General features: G+C 39.5%; 1 protein-coding gene across 1 annotated transcript in view; it reads left to right on the top strand.

The window, feature by feature from the left end:
• Window positions 1-17,936, top strand: part of Eaat2 (Excitatory amino acid transporter 2) — a 214,731-nt gene that overhangs the window by 189,831 nt on the left and 6,964 nt on the right. Inside the window, 3 exon segments of the mRNA XM_071598719.1 lie at window positions 5,879-6,073; window positions 7,793-7,927; window positions 16,201-16,393. Coding sequence (XP_071454820.1) covers window positions 5,879-6,073; window positions 7,793-7,927; window positions 16,201-16,393 — 523 coding nt within the window.

Genomic DNA, 17,936 nt, shown 5'->3' with positions numbered 1-17,936 from the left:
TGTAAATTACTGGGAGATCGTCAAATAGATACATAGTGCCATGCTGTATATGTGCTAAGATAAATGGATAATTATGGAAGCAATTTTATGAAGTTCTTTCAAGCTCACTTTGAATTTAATGACTCTGTTTTTTTAACATTTGTATTTTTATAGTGTTTTGTGATGGAAATAATACGTTTTTCCCTTACCTTTACAGAGTGAGAACGATTTGTTATTTTTAGAGAAAAAACTTGCAGGAGGTAGAAAAACAGTCAAATGTTACTAGGAAAGCCGTGACCCTTGACGAGCAAGATGACAAAAAAAAACCTTTGTTGGTTTTTTAAGGGTTCCGGGATTGGGAGAGGTCTGAGCGGTAAGTAGAGTTCAAAAGTGTACATATGATTTTCAGGCATTGGTGCGGGCTTGTGTTCTCCTGGTATGTGGCAACAGTTCCACTCACTAATTTCGAAAATGCACATCCCTTTCTCTCTCTCTCTTATATTTCATTTCTCTCCCTCTTATCATCCTGCCACATTCCGTTCACCTGCTGTCATGAATGGTCCCACTGAGACGACTCCGAATGTTGACCGGGACACTGAGAGGGAGGAAAGTGTCACACGATAGAAATATCTTTAAATCGTTAGTTCTCGTTGCACGCAGAAAATTATTCTCGGTCCATGTCTTCTGATATCATATAAGCTCATGGTATCACAACTGTCCTCCACCACGGACGTTTCGAAGCAAGATGCTTCCTCGAAAAGAAGCATTCTCAGCGGCCTTACTCAAACTTTTTCGACGCCTACGCCTTTAATAACCACTGAGTTCATGATTTTTGCTCATGCTTTACTTACCAAGGATGTGACGGCTTAAGTTTCATGTAAACATTAATTTTGATGGTTATATAGGAAAACTTCTGATGTCACCTGATAAGTACATTGTGGCTGATTAAAAAAATAGTCATTCCTTTACTGACATAAAAAATGTAAAGTTGATTTCTAATAATGTAACGGTTCGGCATATGCTGCCTCACTTGCGACGCCTCGACTTTCAAAAATCAATTGCGTCATCAGTGAGAAGACTTGTTTTTTTTCGTTTGTCGCAAAATGTCACGGAATTCTTTTTCAGTCCCACACAATATCCTTCGGATATTACTGAATGGTTTTTGGGAATCCAACCATACCAAGCCTTACGATCAATATTGGTTCGATCGAACGAAGTTGCTTTTCATAACGCCGCACAAAACAATCTCCTTACTGCTATTCCTCCCACTCAGCCGCCGCATTTCGGAAAAACAGCTCTCATTGTCGGTCGATTCCTTGTCGGAAAGCCCGAGTTTCGTCCGCTGCTCCACCACGGGCATCACACAAATCGAAGGGGATGGAGGATTTCACGTAGCGTGGCGAGGGATGTGGAACGTTTGCCTATCTCAGATGCTGCAGAAGATAAAACTAAACCAAATAAATCACCTAGACTCACGCTATCTCGTAATAGGCCCTGCCATTGAAAGTGTTACCTCACAACTGACAGCGCAATCAGCTCGTTATCGCTGTAGGAGGTTAGAATGCTTCATCCCACATACGTAATGTCCGCCCTCTGGGAAATAGCCAATTACTCGTCTACAGCACAAATAAGGGGAAATAAAAGAAGTTGGCCTTAGCGGCCTCGCACATTAATAAAATAAAAACTCCTATAGCCGTGATAAGTTATCAACACTGGTCCCGCAATGAAAACAAAATTGTTGAGAAGATTTGTGGGGAAATGAGTTCCACGACAGTGACCAACCACAACCTCTCAACCAGGAGGCCCTTCTGCAGTAGTTTGCGGGAATGTAACTTCCTCGCCATTTACCAACTACAGTCCCAAATACTTAAACCCAATCGGGATTATTGACAGAGTTCAAGGGATTCCGTTGAGGATACCTGGGTTTATGAGAAAAGAAAGATGAATTAGCTCGGACATTTTATAAGGAATAAGTGCTTGTTGAAGACTGTGTTAGAATTAATGGCAGAAGAGGAAGAGAAGACGAGGGAGAAAGAGGTATAGAAGATGGGCAGAGACAAAATTGGAGGAAATTATGAAGAAATCAAAGGAGTGGCTCAGGACGGACAGGAATAGAGGTCAGCCATGAGTGAGCCCGCCACCCTGCAGAACAACCTAAGATTAAGGAAACAGGAACAATGCGAGAGATGTAGGATGAAGTTCAGCCATGAGAAAACATAAGTAACGAGATTTTCGATAAGCAGGAAATATAATTTAAATATTCAATTCAATTGAAGTAGAAGGAAACAAACCAGAGCGGTGGAGGAGTTCATGTATTTAGGCAATATTGTAGAAGAAAATAATGATTGTAATGGGAACAATAGGGAAAAAATTCCGTTAGCAAAAGAGATCTTTGTAATAAGAAAAGACTCTATGAAGGATAAACAGAGTATAGCTGTGAACAAAGGTTTGTAAAGCCTTTAATATGGAGCATAGTGCCTTATGGATGAGACAACTGGTCTTTGAGGCAAGAGGATGAGTGTATGTTGGAGACTCTTGAGATGTCGGTGTGTTGGGGAGTTAGGGATAAAATGTGTTGGAAGGGGGGGGAAATAAACGCTGAGGTTTTAAATAGGGTGGGCGAAGAGAGGAAGTTTCTGGAGAATCTCAGGAAAAAAAGCAGAGAGAGTTGGTGGAGGAAATATTGAAAGCTATGCGTGGAAGGCCATGATGGAAGGGAGAATGTTTGGTGAGTGGAGCAGAGGAAGATAGAGGGTAGGCTTTCTAGACGGAATGAGGCAGTCTTTAGTTTCGACGAAATGTAGAAAGAAGTAATGTGGGGCAATGAAAGAGAAAGTTCTCACGGTACTTATCAGTAACTATTCGTGAAACAGGGATCCTACAAGACCTTAAAATAGGTAGAATACCTTTGCATGAATGATTCATTTTTAGAGTTTGCTACGCGTATGTATGGCTTGCAGTCGTCTACACGCCCTTAAAAAAATATCATATTAACTTCAATCATCACCCTACGAATCTCATGAGACATAGATCGCCCGGAGTGCGTATCCATTAGGCCACGAAATGATCGTGAAGGAAAATACGTTTACGATCTTCTCGAAGTCCATAATTGCCGCATTACCGGTAAGAGGCGTGCAGGCTTAAACTAGGTACCAAAATGATTTCCCGCTCAGCGCAACCTTTTAGCACTTAGCGTAAGCAATGAAGAAAGAAAACTACCACCAGCAAGATGAGGTAATTTTTGGAAATACCAGTCATAGCCAGTTTTCGGCCGAATTCACTCACCAACTTTGCAGTGGGTGCCGAAAACGGCGCGGCGTCATTTACGGACTCCGCCTAACTCTCCGTCTGACTTTGGGTAGTCACTCAATGCTCTTAGTAAGCTCGCTCGATTTAAATGTCTGTAGTTACTTTGATCAAATATCGAATCATTTCAAGTTTCTAAAGGTTTCTGCCTCAATTTGTTTCAATTTTAGCATTACGCTTAGAGTTTTTTGTGGCTGATTTGTAGCCTTTTGGAATCCATTATTTTATTGGAAGAAAATTTCTTTCGAGAATTCCCAAATTCTCGCGTCATATTCGAAATTATTGCTAACGGCCCACATGGGACGGTGGGGAAATGTTGAAGTGATATTTAATTTTAAGGAGCTCCCATGATTTGTTAATTAAAATCGACCAAATTTTATACTGCTTGAAGGAAAGGAATACATGTTTCCTTATTTGGAATAAAAAAATAAGTTGCATTCTTTCCAGTGAAAATCACTCTTAAATATTAAATCAACTGTCTTATACTTATGAAAATACTTTTGTGAGAACTGCAGCGCAAAAAATTCAGGTATTTGCGCTGCCTTAACCCATGAGATACAGCACGTTTCCCACAATTTCAAAGCATTCAATGCAATGATATTTTTTTAAACGGAACCTACCTTATGTTCCGCCGGTGATTTACAAAAGTCAGATTGAAGGTAATGGCTAAACATTAGTTTTTTTTCAAATTTATTACTGGTTCATTTCTCATTGATATTCAGACGTCGAGGACAAAGACCAAGGATACCCAGACAACCCTTTATTTGTCCTCTTCGAAGAATGATGACAACTGTCGAATAAAACAGTAGAAACTCGCCATTGTGCTGATATGGGGGGCATCCAAATGATTTCAATTTCATATTTGGAACTAAATGTTCATATTCATTGAATCAAAGATATTTTTTATTTATATTTTACATGCATGCACCAAAGACAGATTTACTGAAGTTTGTACGCACCCTAAAATGGTGGGCTTACTAATATCAAAATCGATTGAAACTGAAAATTGCATCATTGGATTCACTCGCTCGCTCGAAAACGGTTGAGCACAATCTGTGTATACTCGTAAGCTCACAGAGGCGGACGATGCTCATGCCTTCCTTCTAGCAGAGAAAATGATGACGGCAGTGAAGACAGAGTCATCTATTCGGAGTTATTAACAACTACGAAACGAGGAGAGGCTTCCTTAAATGCGATTCCCATTGCTAAACCTTGACGACGGCCCTGAGACAAAGATAAATTGGTTAAGGAAATTCCTTCTTTTCCTCAAACGTCAATGCCAATTCAATGTGACCAGGTTAATTAGCATAAAATAAATGGAATTTTTCAATCAAAATTGAAAGGGAAAAGTCTCCAGCAAAAAGTTTACCCCAAAGCAATATTTTCAGCCGTCCAGTTTTAACGCAGGACCAATGCTACAGTTTATCTACCATATCAAACTAACTGACCGCTGAACCCTTGATAGTGACCGAACTAAGAGAGTCTAAATAAATAATTTTAATAGACATAAAACGACAAATCTTTAATGTCAAAATGTAAATTCGAGTATTTATTTCAAATAAAAAACCATCCCCGTTGGACCATTCATGACGTTCATCTCAACTTCATTTCCTCAAGTCTTGTTTCCAGCTCCAGTTGAGTCAAATAGTGTATTATTTTGTTCAAAACCTAACTATTATATCCTTCCTACACTTTTATTTTTATGCATGTCTGCTTCCAAAAAAATACCTTGTTAAACAAACAATTTTTTTAGTTTCAGCTAGCGATTTGGTGGGTATGTTGTTTTATTCATTGAGCACTGACGCTATGTTTTTTTGTTTGGGTGCATTTCATGTGTCGGCTCCTTCCAACGCGATGCTTGTTTTCTGTCATGCAACGTATTTTGTAAAGCGCATCGCATTCCAATTGAACAAGTGTTATCATTCTACCCGCCCATCGGTGACCCGCGGCGGAATCAACGGAATCGATACCCAGTCACTGTGGTCTTCTGCTTTCACAAAAATAAAAGGTAGGATATCTTTCCTCGGCTCCGGTCGCGGCATCTCCGGACTAAGAAGAGACTGTTTGCAATCGAGAGAGGAAATTATTTCTTTTTAAAAGATTTTGTCCATCCCTCCAGATAATGTTTGGTAGTTGGGAACATCGTTAGCGCTTCCGCTCTCCTCCCTCACTAAAGCCGCCGACCGACCGAGACCGCAACCCGCCGGCGTCCATCAGTGTACAATAGGAAAGAGAAACGATACAACATCTCCACACGACACACGACCACTCACGGCTTTTGACGACGCCCACGGAGTATTTTGCACCCTGCCTCCTGCCCCTCCCGCCGCCCGTATGAAAAACAAACCCCTACTCCCTCCCTCGCCGAAAAAATAAAATAAAAACAAATTGAAAAAAAAAGAATCTTCCCACTTCAGCCCACGCTCAGGTAGGATACGCGCCCGGCACGAATAGCCCAGCAAAATGAGAAACTCCCGTTTTAATTTCTCTCTAGTATTTTAAGGTTTCTTAATTATATAGTGTGGCTAGGTGCCGTGGACGTTTGAGTAACGTGTTTCTTCCTTCTGTTTTTTTTTTCGTTCCTGATCTGCAGAGCTGCAGCTTTGCCCGTGACGTTCCGGTGTATGGATGAGAAAGTGAGGGTTGACCCGAGGATATCGAGGTTCATCCTTCCGATTGGGGCCACGGTCAACATGGATGGCACGGCACTGTTCGTCTCCGTAGCTTCCATATTCATCGCTCAGATAAACGACATTCCTCTAGGATTCGGAGAACTGGCGACTGTGTGGTGAGTGAGCAAGGGTTTGAAATTTACATGTGCACTTATTATCCCAAATGCGTTAGCCTGGGGTCCCGGAATAAAATATGAAAGAATGTGGAAAATTTCTTGATATTCCAGGACAAAATGTGTACCTCCACCATCAAAACCCGCGACGCGTCATGAGTGCAAGTGGAAAGATTTAATGCCACTTTTGTGACTAATAATGCCACTAATGTAACTTTTGTAGAAAGTCAAACTATTTCTAAATGAAGTTTTTTAAAAGAAGGAAAATGGTGAAAAAAATGGATGTGCCAGAATTTTGGATGTGTTAAAACATGCTTTAATTTCGTCATGGACAATAATGAGAAAAATATGTTATTTATATATGATTTCATTCTTGTTCCGAAAATCACGAGCCGGAGAAAATCACCATTTTCAGATTCCTGTAAAAAAAGAAATAATTCGTAATACGGTTACGGGTATTGAGCACATAGGTTACGCGACCAGTCAAATATTTAAAAGGCTCAAGAAATCTCAGAGAATAGACGTAAAAGGGTTTTTTTCTAAAACTGTAACGGCGAAATAATAAATTCCAGGAATTTATGATTGATACACATTAATTAACATCCAAATTGATCAATAGTTATCCCAGTTTATCGCACCGATTCTATTCCATGATTTCCAGAATTACCGGGCAGAATTCCTTTATTTCAGCTTCTGAAATCTTAAGTACTTTGACCAGGAATAACTACTAAATATTATAGCTTACATATCCTGGATTGAGACACAATGAGCCGCCAGGTGCTTCGTGGAAAAAAAAGAAACCTTTTAATTATTAATGAATTGCATATACTTATTCTTAGCCTGATAGATAATCAAAATTCGATAGTTACATCTCAGGACCGATCTAAGAAGAAAACTTCAAATAAATTAGCTTATGGATCATAATGGTCTCCCTACATGTCAGGAAATTAGCCATACGTAATTATACTTTTATCTCACAAATGAAAAATACATAGCGTAAATCCTCATAATTCAGTCACAATAAATCACCTCCTCGAGTCACTGAAACAGAAAAAATCGGATAAGCTGAAGTTCTTTCGTCTGTAAGCTACTGTCGTTATGAATTAAGGTTAGCAAATTAATTAAATTAATTGAATTTCAAGTTTTAAGCGTTTATAATATATTCGAATACATTTTACGATACAGGTATCCTAATTATAGTGAGTAATAAATAAATAGTTATGAACCCGAAGGTCGGTTTGATATTTGAGGGTAGAATAGTAATAGGAACCCCCATTACCAAGTACAATGGCTAGTGAAATGCACACGTCAGGGTAGGGGGAGGGTATGCTCCTTTCCCTGTGGCGACTGTGGTTTCTCAGGAAGATCGAATTACCGAATAATCGCACATCTTGGGTGAATATGAGGGTGCCCAGAGGCGTCCCCGAGAATAGAACCGGGATTCTCCGGTCAGTAGCTCAGCTCTCGACTCACTGAACTACCACGCCCGTATGCATACGCCTGTTTGAAAAAAGCGTGAATTCATTCCAATTTTTCAATTTAATGATGATAAAAATCACTACCAAATGGTTCAGAACCTTTTGAATGTCAAAAGAGAACACAGAGCGAAACAGCTTTTGGCGCTACATCGCCAACTGTTAGAAATTCAGCATCTTTTATCGATTCTACCCTTGATATACTTATTATTTTCCTTTCTCATGCATTTCTCTCTTCCATCCTCAGCCTAACCTCGACGGCTGCCAGCATCGCGTCAGCCAGCGTGCCGAGTGCGGCCTTGGTGCTCATGCTGATCGTTCTGACGGCCATCGATGCTCCGGTGAGGGACGTATCCCTCCTATTTGCCATCGACTGGTTTGTGTGAGTACCAAGGATCCCTTCCTCTTTGGACTCCAGATTAGTATTACTATCATTAAGAGTAGTCGACGGATCAAGGTACGTTTTAATGGATCAAGTACCTACGAACTGCCACATTTCGAGGTCCTACCTAGCACGAAAAAAGACTATAAATTTGAAGTACAATAAGACATTTTTCAACTGCTCATAATTCCTGACTCCCGTCATTCTGCTCAATATGTCTATTATTTTTCTGGCTCTGCATAGCCTTCCCAACATTTTCCCCTCCCCCATGATATGAAACAAGAAAAGAATAACTTTTGCCATTCGTTTTCAATTATTCCAATTACTGCTACTGTTGATTATGTTGGGTCATATTAGTGTACGAAATCTATGATGACACTAGTTGAGCGATTTACGTCCGTTTTTCGCATGGATAAAAGTAGTTCTCAGCCCAGCGTCACGGCTGCTGGGTTGGGAACCTTGTGGCCCGCTGAAAATGACGCCCATGTCATAGGTTCATTACCACAGTCCTGAGAGTATGTTCTATTCACCGTGGAGCAAGATCTCGGTTTCGGGAATGCATCTTGTTGATGTAACTGAGGAATAATCATTGATTAAACATATCAATTTTGCGGGTGCAAATTAACCTGCCTCAAACATTGTCTCAGAGCTCCTTAAAATTTTGTCTTTCCGTACCCTTTATAAAAGTGAGTGAGTGTAATGCGTCCTTAAATCTATCACCATTATCTGTTCACCTTATCCTTGCTGTTCGATTAACCTCAGAGCTTTAGAGTTGCACTCAAAGGACTAAAGCTCCTCTGTCAAAGATGAATCGAAATCCAAGAGTTGTGGGAAATGCCGCGACATTAAATCATGTGTATAATATTTTACATTTATGACCCTAAAAAGACACGCACTGCCTGAGACGCATACGTTTATTTCCTTTCTCGACATGTCCCCGGCCCTCTTGACCCGCTTCCTTAGGAGATGTTCTCAGTAGACAAGGCAATCGGCGGTTTCACAACTAGTCCGAGACTAGATGCCGCCTTATCGATGAATGTTGTATTGCGATTGTACTTTTCTCAAATTTGGCAATGTGCGAAATGATTTCAACTGTAGGGTTTGATAAAATAGCGTATTCTCTCCGTGATCATCAAAATAAATAGATCTTCTTGATATAGTCTGAAGGCTTTACCTCAAATTCAAAGCTGGAAGGAGTCGGGCAAATGGAGATGGAGAGACGATAGGAATCATGTCGCTACACGAAACGCGTGCGAGGTTTGCCGATAAACACACAAGAAACATCAAGGTCATCAATTCCAATGTAATGCGTTAAAAACTTATGCCTTATCAACATAAAGTAATGATAGCAGTTATATTAGCGGAAAGACCAGTATCTAGTTATATAATTGGCATCGTGGATTCATATTTGCGTTTGGGGAGGGTTCAGTCAGTAAACGATAAAGCCAGAGTATGAAATATAAGATTAGATGCATGGAAAAGTGGTCTTAAGGAATGACGATATCTTGAGTTACAAAATATGGAGAATTCCTTGAGCTGTGATCATGAAAAAGTCAGTGCGTAAGGTCAGTGTAATCGTATTGTCACGTAATTTCATTCGGTCGGATCTCAAAAAGACTCGAATTATCGAGAGACCGGAAACGGATAGAATGAATAATGGGTAGAACCTCGAGATTTTTGAAAGAGATAATGATTGGTGGAATCAAAGCATTCAGGTTTACTGGTGGCGGCGGCGCTTCAGACGTTTAAACACGTGCCTCTAGCCTTTCACGAAAGACCTTCGAAATTGAACGGAAGCTACCGTAACCGGTTTCCTATCGAGAGCAAGTAAAGGCGCCAGTTCTGACGAGGCGGTGAATTGAAAAGAAACTGAAAACGCCATATAGACGCGCGAAAGACCCGGGGAACATGCCATATGCTCTTGAACCGCGACTCGAGTAGCATTTAATTAGGCGCATCCTGTACGATTCTCTCCACGGTAAGAGAGCTAGCTATGTATGGACGCAAAAGAATTCATGAAACGGAAAAAAATACCTATTTAATTTTCATACACCGCCTCCCGTGGATGAAAAGAGTCGTTTTGCGGCCAATTATGATTCGATATTCTTCAAATGGGGTATGGCAGTGAGTGATAGCACCGTGAAAAAGAAATAGGGAATGGGAAAGTTAAATCGATATGGAGAGAAAGGTCTTCACGTTGTTGCGGTTAAATGAAGCCTTATATTGATAAATTGAGGCATTCTCTCTCTCTCTTAAGTGTTATATTTGTGGTACGATTTGCGTATGCATGTTGGCCTACGAAAAACTGACCTAATTTTATTTTGCAATCAATTCAAACCAACCGATAGTGACGGGAAAGTTGTCCGTTTTTTGCCTGCCTGCCAAACTGCAGAAGCAGTCGATTGGCATTGGCATATACGTGATTGGTACAATATCATCCTAAAATATGTCACCTTAGACAATCCCAACTTGATCGAAGCATTTACCTCGTAAATTCATCCTCGGTGATCGGCGAACCGTCCTGCACAAGTGGTCACAGTTCGTAATAAATAGGAATCATTTGCAACTTCCTGCTGGAAATGAATGACAAACGAATGCACTACGTACCGAGACCAGAATAACTTCTGGATAAGGACGGCGACATATTTTTTTATGCTCAATTTGACGTACTTGTCACAGATTGTTATTTTCAACGAACGGCTTTGATATTCGATCCTCTCCGGAGGAAACTTTATGATGCCGGTGCATTAAGGGATCGTGTCCACGAAATCATAAAACGATTTAGGTGGTTGCGACGAAAGGTTTTCAAGCCAAAATATATTTGGGCGTCCACAGAAAAAATATATATATTTTCCCCTCCGAGACCGCCATAGCCTGACCGCTCAGTGGTGGTTCGCATTCAAGGCTGCAGCAAGACTCGGATGCATGCCCCAGAATTTAGATAGTATTCAAGTATCACTATCGTATTTCATGACGTATTGTCAATTAAATAAATTAATCATTTAATCATCTTCCAAATGAGAATGACCACTTCCCAGAGTTTCTTAAAAAGCTACGAATAGGGTTCAAAATTGTCGAACGTAGACAATACAGCACTTGCAATTCCAGAGCCTATAAATCCTGACGTTTTCTGTCGGAATCCTGAGTTAACCACACCATCGTATTTTGTTTTACTTCTCAACTCAATTTTTGGCATATCTGAACAAGGTAGATGTCACAACCTTGTGCATCAAATGTGAAAACAGAATGATAGGATACCTATTTCTCTTTCGTGGAAATACATCTTCATATTTTAATAAATAAATACTTTACGAAAATAACCTTTCTTATCGTTGCATTAATGTATCTACCGAATCTGTAAAGCAATATATTTGATAAATTCACTAGGACTCCATTTAATCTGGAAATCTGGCTGATCCAACTGGCTAAAAATAGCACGCTCGCTGTGGGATTTCCTATCTTGAAATGTCTTAAGAGATGTCGAAGCAAAAAAATGTGTAATTTGCATTGGCAAAAAAGAAGTTAAATTCGTTTCAAAGAAAACGCAAAAAATTTAAAATATTTCATTTTTGTGTTTTGAGCTTTTTTTTTCTTTAGCAAATGCAATTTGTTTTATTATCACGTTGAAGGGCGTATGATAAATACATTTTTTTCTATCCCACATAACCTCACTTTTTAGGTCCATGAAAAACTTTCCTGAATTTCTGTATTTCATATAACTTAAGTTATTGCGCAATAGATAACACGGGATTTGCTATCAGGTGTATTTACTCTAGCAACTCATTCCTCAATTTCAACAGCAAAAATCTCGAAATTGAGCCGCAATTACTGCAATCTCGAACTTAGCTAAGGAGGATTTGGGTCCGTCGTGAGACAAGTTGGAAACAAGGAGAAAACTTCAATTTGAATTGATTTATGCAAGAGGAAGTAGAAGAGGATGCGGGCACATAAACAAGTTTACGTAAAAAAATAATTAATTTTGATATTTCATTGCTTCATTGTGTTGAGAACATTTTTTGAAAAAATATTTTCGTTGCCAACTCGTTGAGTTACCCAAGATTTAAAATAAACATGCAGGAAAATACACAAGTTTTTCGAAACAGGAAGCAGGACTATTTGTAACAGTGGCTCACATTCTACCGATCTATAATAATAATATAATAGATGAAAAAATATTTGTTCCAGACATCATTTTACAAAAAGATTTGTTCAACATCATTTTATTAATGTTTATAAAGTATATCACTGCCATTGTACGCGAATTGATCGAAAAATGTTAATCATGTAGTTCAAAAACTTTCTTTCCCAGTAATTTGAGTTGATGTATAAATTTGGAAGAGGCTAATATGAACATGAATCTTTAATAGCATTAACGTTTTCTTAAATTTTATTCCAGTCCAAAGTCTCATTTCATTCATTTGTCATTTGAAATTTAATTTTACTCAAAACGACTTAATATCTCTCTTTGGCCGTTTCCACGGTAAATTTGTAGAGAAAAAGGGTGGCAAAAGAGATTAAAGGGCAAAAGAATTTGAAAGCTAAAGTAGAAAATCTGTGAAACAAAAATTTGAGAATGCAGTATGCATGAGGGTAAGATGAACTCGAGTCAGTCAGCACGGGAATAATATATCAAAAACATTGTAGGTGAAGAGAGTTTGAAAGGAATGTTTGATTTTATGAATGCGTTGAAAGCTTGCAGGGTACTTGGATTAAAAAGGCGCATTTAGAAAAGATGTGGTCGGGAGAACGTAAGGCGATGGAGTGAGTCGGAGAAATATTCTGAGAGGTCGGTACATAATAAGGATGATTATAGCTAAAGGCAAGGAAGCTGGGAAGATAGCCTATGAGGAGCACTAAGAGAAAAATGTATGCCAAAATGTTATAAAAGGAACCTAGGGAAGAACACGAATGGCGAAAGCAGAAAACGTGAAATTTATTATCAAAGGACTAAGAAGCTATTTGGAAATAAGTTGAAATGGAAAAGCAATAGGTATCTAGTCACATGCCATAAAGAACAAAAGTGATCCTGATATGGATAATTGCGGAGTTGGGGAATGTTGGAGGGAGGGAAGTTTTGATAAACTGTATAATAATGCTGTTGAGCTAACCTATATGAGCTAACGCATTATATGGTGGCAATGAATTCAGGGGAGTTGATGTAAGTTGTTATATTTTCCACAGTAATTTGTTACATTTTCCACTGTGAATTGGCGCAGTATGTGATTAATGTTATTAATTGAAATTAAAATAAAATAAGTGGAAATAGGGTTGAAACAGCAGTAAGAAAATGGATTTATTTAATGCTTAATTGTGTCCAATGAGGAATAGGTAGTCCAGGGGTAGAGCGTTGGACAAAAAACGAAGGTCCCGGGTTCGATTCCAGGGCACGCCTCTGGGCACCCTCAGCTTCAACCGAGCTGTGTGATTTTTCGGGTACCAGATCTTCCTGGGAAAGCATAAGCGGCTCGGAAAGGATCTGGCCCCCATACCCTGATATGCGAATTCCGCACACCATCGGGCTTATATAGTATGTCCTACATAAAGAGAAGGTGAAATACGTAGTTTACCTACCTTAGCAGTGCTTTGAACCTAGGTGATCAAGGTTACAGAGACGTAAGAAGAAAAATCGCGCTAGGCGAAAAAGCTTTCACAAGGAGGAGAGAGTTGATGACATGGAGGTTGAATAACGCTATCAAGAAAATACTCGTTAAAACTTGGATATTGAGCGAGGCATTGTATCGTTCGAAAACGTAAATCTTTGAAGCAAAATTATATCCGTATCTTGGAGGCTCCCGAGACGTAGATGAGGATAAGGATGGAAATGGCGAAATAAAATGGAAAGAAAAACAAACTTGATTCAAGGCATTGTGGGGGTAGGAAAAGTTTAGGGGCAGAATTGAGTTGGAAGGTATGCGTATGTGAAGACCACTTTGACGTACTTTAGGGTGTCACGGTTTGAATTTTTAACGTAGCTAAGAAATATGGCAATGTTCAGTCTCTGTCCATACAAAAACTACCTTAAACAGTAGATTACTATCAATTAATGCATAAATGATATATCGTACTAATTGAAATGTTGAAATGTCGGGGGATTTAATTTATTACTAGACTGATCGACTTGTTTAACATATCTAGTTTTGCAAATTAATGGTGCCAACCAATTAGAAGAATGCAGTAATCGTACCTTTGAATAAAGAGAAGGGAACTGAGATGAAATTTAAGAATAATAGTCCAAACCGGGGAAAGTGTTGATCATAAAGGTACGGAATGTAACACAAAAAAATCTGAGAGTGCAATGTGGTTTTAGGCCTTGTGTGTGGATTGCGGATCGTCTGTTTACACATTCTGTACGCAGGTACGCGACAGAGGAAACCAAGGACACTTGCGGAAGATTTCTCGAAATCTCGGAGTGAATGAGCAGATACTGAATGTTAAAAGACTTGACGCATGGAAGACAAACGCAAAGGTGAATGGGGTCTTGACTGACCGGTCTGAAAGAAGGCATGGCGTTAAACAAGGATGTGTAATATTACCGTGGATGGTCAATCTTTTGCGGATAAATATATTAGAAATGAATGAATAGATGAGGAAGGTGCGATGTTATATGCGAGTATTAAATGTAATCGCCCTTCTCTCCACCGATTATATGGCTGGCTGAGAAGTCGAAAGTATTACTGGGGGCCCTGGATAGTTTTAGCTCAATTTGTTGGGCATGGGGGTACTTGAGGAGTGTTTGCGGTAAAAAGAGGAGGGATAGGGATAGAAAGGAATGAGGTCTGAAATAATATGAATGGGATGCTCTAGATGTACAAAAGTATGAAAGAAGTGTATCACGCTCTTTAGGTGATATTCAGAGACTGAATGATAGCATTCAGATGACCAGGCAGTGATTACAGAAAAGTAAATGTTTTGAGAGGAAAGGTTAGACCAAAAATGAATTGAGTTAGTGTTTTCAAAAAGTCTCCCGAGACGAGAAATATCAAAAGTGTGAGGATCCCAAGAGTAAGTATATACCAATGTATAAATGCGGAGGCGACATAAATGTGGAAAGATAGAGTGCTATGAAAAAAATTAGAAGGGAGTACGTTTTCTGAAATAATTTTAAATGGGGATTTTCTTGGACTACCCCAGAGGAAGGCTATGTACCAAGTTTTGAAAAGCTGTGAAGAATGAGAGGGGATGTGTTTTCTTGGGAACTGCGATACTATCACTTTCCCGAAGTCGATCCTTCTTTTTATCGCGGAAGACAGCGCTATAACTGCGAGATTCCCTCATCGTAAAAGTGACAGCCCATTGGTAAGGCCCTAATCTACGCTTTCTCCAAATCGACTTCACGCGGTGTATTTCACTTGAAATCAAGTATGACTGCGCTTTAATTGAAAGACATCGTCTATCGTGCTACAGTGGTGAAATTTAACCACTGAGAGTAATTGAAATTTGAATTAAAATTTGAGTGAAATGGAAAAAATTACCTATTGATATTCATTGGAAGTAACTTGGAAATAAATTAGCACCTCGGCCACATCATTAAATTCCGTCATTAGTTTGAATCAAGAAATTTCGTGATGAATCATAAAGAGTTTCAATGGAAGAGAGCGATAAATTTCATGTAGGTCGCTCCAAGAGGTAATGGCGCTATGATTAAATAGGACACTAATGTATGCATTCATCTACGTTGTATCAATACGTTACGCCACCGGGATTTGGTAATGGATATTGTGAGACTATCCTTTTTATGGAATTTGTTCGTAATGCGAGAGTGAAATTATAATAAGTTTATCGATCACTCTTGCTGGAATTCTTATCCTTGCTCTTTGTAATCGTCAACCGTACCATTGAACAATATTTATCAGCGCTGGAGAATATATCGCTAATTTTCTCCGGAAGGTCTGACCTTGAGGATAGGGTGCACGGCCCTGCTGATTTCCTCAGTGCCGCAAGTGACTCGAGTGCCCTGTGTATGTCAAAAATCAGTCTCCCTTACACCCTTCTTGTTTTTTGGGTCTATCGTCCTATTTTACACGAAAAACCCTGTCAAACATACTTCACTTTCGTCAACCTTTTTGACCGATACAGCGGATCTCCTTCAATTATGTACATAGGATTCCACAACTAACAAGTCCTCCGACTGCTTCCAAATTAAAAAGTGATATGTTCAACATCCGGCCCGACTAAGGCGAAGCGGCAGCCTCTCTGAAAGCGTGCCGTCCTCCGTTAAATCAACCGGCAAAATAGTCGCCCCTTCCTCAAGCCTTTCCCGTTTCCCATTCCAGTGACCGAGTGAGGACCACCAACAACATGCTGGGTGACTGCTACGCCGCGGCAGTGGTGGAGCAGCTGTCCCGGCGGGAGCTGGCCGTCGCCTGCTCGTCCGCCTCGCCGGCGGGGTCGCCGTCTAACACCACGCACTTCGGTGCACCGGGCTCCCTGCACGACGACGACCCAGAGCGAGGACTGGTCAAACCGGTAGGGATGATTCGAGAAATCGGTTGCGCCAATCGATCCTTCGATTCCGTCGGAGAATGAATCGACTACCTCGACCGGGAGAGAGTGCTTATACACAGTATTGTAGTTCATGTACGCACCTGCCTCGTACACGAATCGATTAGTTTCTTGATAATGTGCGGACATCAATGCACGCTGGCAAAATCACCAAGTGACCTTATAGAGCATTTTAAAATTCAACACCCGCTTACCAAAGCAGTGGAATGTAAATAAAAAAAGGAAACTTAATAAAGTTATTTTTAGCATTTATTTTTTAAACAGTATATATATACTTTCATTTGTCGACTATTTTTCACACAGCTTTCAAATAAAACAAAGAGTGGAATAGGCTTGTGTCTAGGCTTATCCGGGAAGAAAATAATTGTTGAGAATATCACAGTATCACCCAAGAGATTTTGCGATGGAAGTGAAACGGTTGTTGATGGGGTGAGTGAGTATGGAACATGAAAGGTTGGAAGTTGTGGTGTAGGAATGAGAAGCCATTTCTATCATGATTTGATATCTAAAAGTGTTATGACAGCATGTTGAGCATGAATGCGAAAGTCAAGAGTGCATGCAATAGTTTCAGTGTTTTGCATGGATTTCTTAGAGTTCAACGGTTGACAAAAAAGATGAAGAAACATTCCGTCAGTTTCATTGTTTTTATGGTGTTTATCGACACTGTTGTCAAAGGAAATGACATATTTATCAATATTTAAGCGACGTTGTAATTGTTGAGGTATCGATCAAACTAGTTAGGTTGAAGTCTTTTTTTTATCAATAGCTTGACTGGGTGAAAAAAATTGCGAGAAGAGCTCAGTTAAAAAAATAGTGTCGATCTATGTCTTTTATGGAAGGATATCAGTCCGATATTTTGTTCCATTGCAATAGAGGCGCAAGCAGGACGAACGTCGATGAGTAAAGGATTAGTTTTTTTGGTGATGAACCATCAAGTGAAAATACCGTCATGCTCGTCCAAATACCAACCCTTCAATTGATAGTGGTGGTGGTGATTATGGACAGTGGAGGCACAAACAGGGAAATTATAGGAGAGAACAGCAGCCTAATCAGGAGACCTAAATAATTATGCTTTCATCGTACAACGCCTTATTTTCACTAATTTCATACATTTTACCACTTAAATCTTCAAATTTAGCGCTATATATGCCAGTGTATTCAATTTAAATATAAAATAAAATATTAAACAAAAAATATATACTTAATTTTGCAAATAATTATTACCTAATTACTATGATTCGATAAGCACATGTTATATGATAAAACACCATGTTTTCAATTTTCACAATTACAGTGACGCTCTAGAGTAATCGGTAGAGTAATTTCATTGAATTTTTTTTCTTCAACTTTACTGTCCCTTATTCCTTTCATGCATTAAAATAATATTAGCAGCACGTTCTGTTAAAACACTGTCACCAAGATAGAATGAAATAGACGAAAGTGTGTGTAAAACGAAGCTGTGGGATACAATATGGACCAAAAGGAACCCGAAAACGGGTGTCCGATC

The sequence above is a fragment of the Hetaerina americana genome, unplaced genomic scaffold (assembly GCF_022747635.1).
Source record: "Hetaerina americana unplaced genomic scaffold, ioHetAmer1.1.p SCAF_10, whole genome shotgun sequence".
Classification (NCBI taxonomy): Eukaryota; Metazoa; Arthropoda; class Insecta; order Odonata; family Calopterygidae; genus Hetaerina; species Hetaerina americana.
The sequence above is the reverse complement of the archived record's forward strand: the minus strand, read 5'-3'. Positions and strand labels throughout refer to the sequence as shown.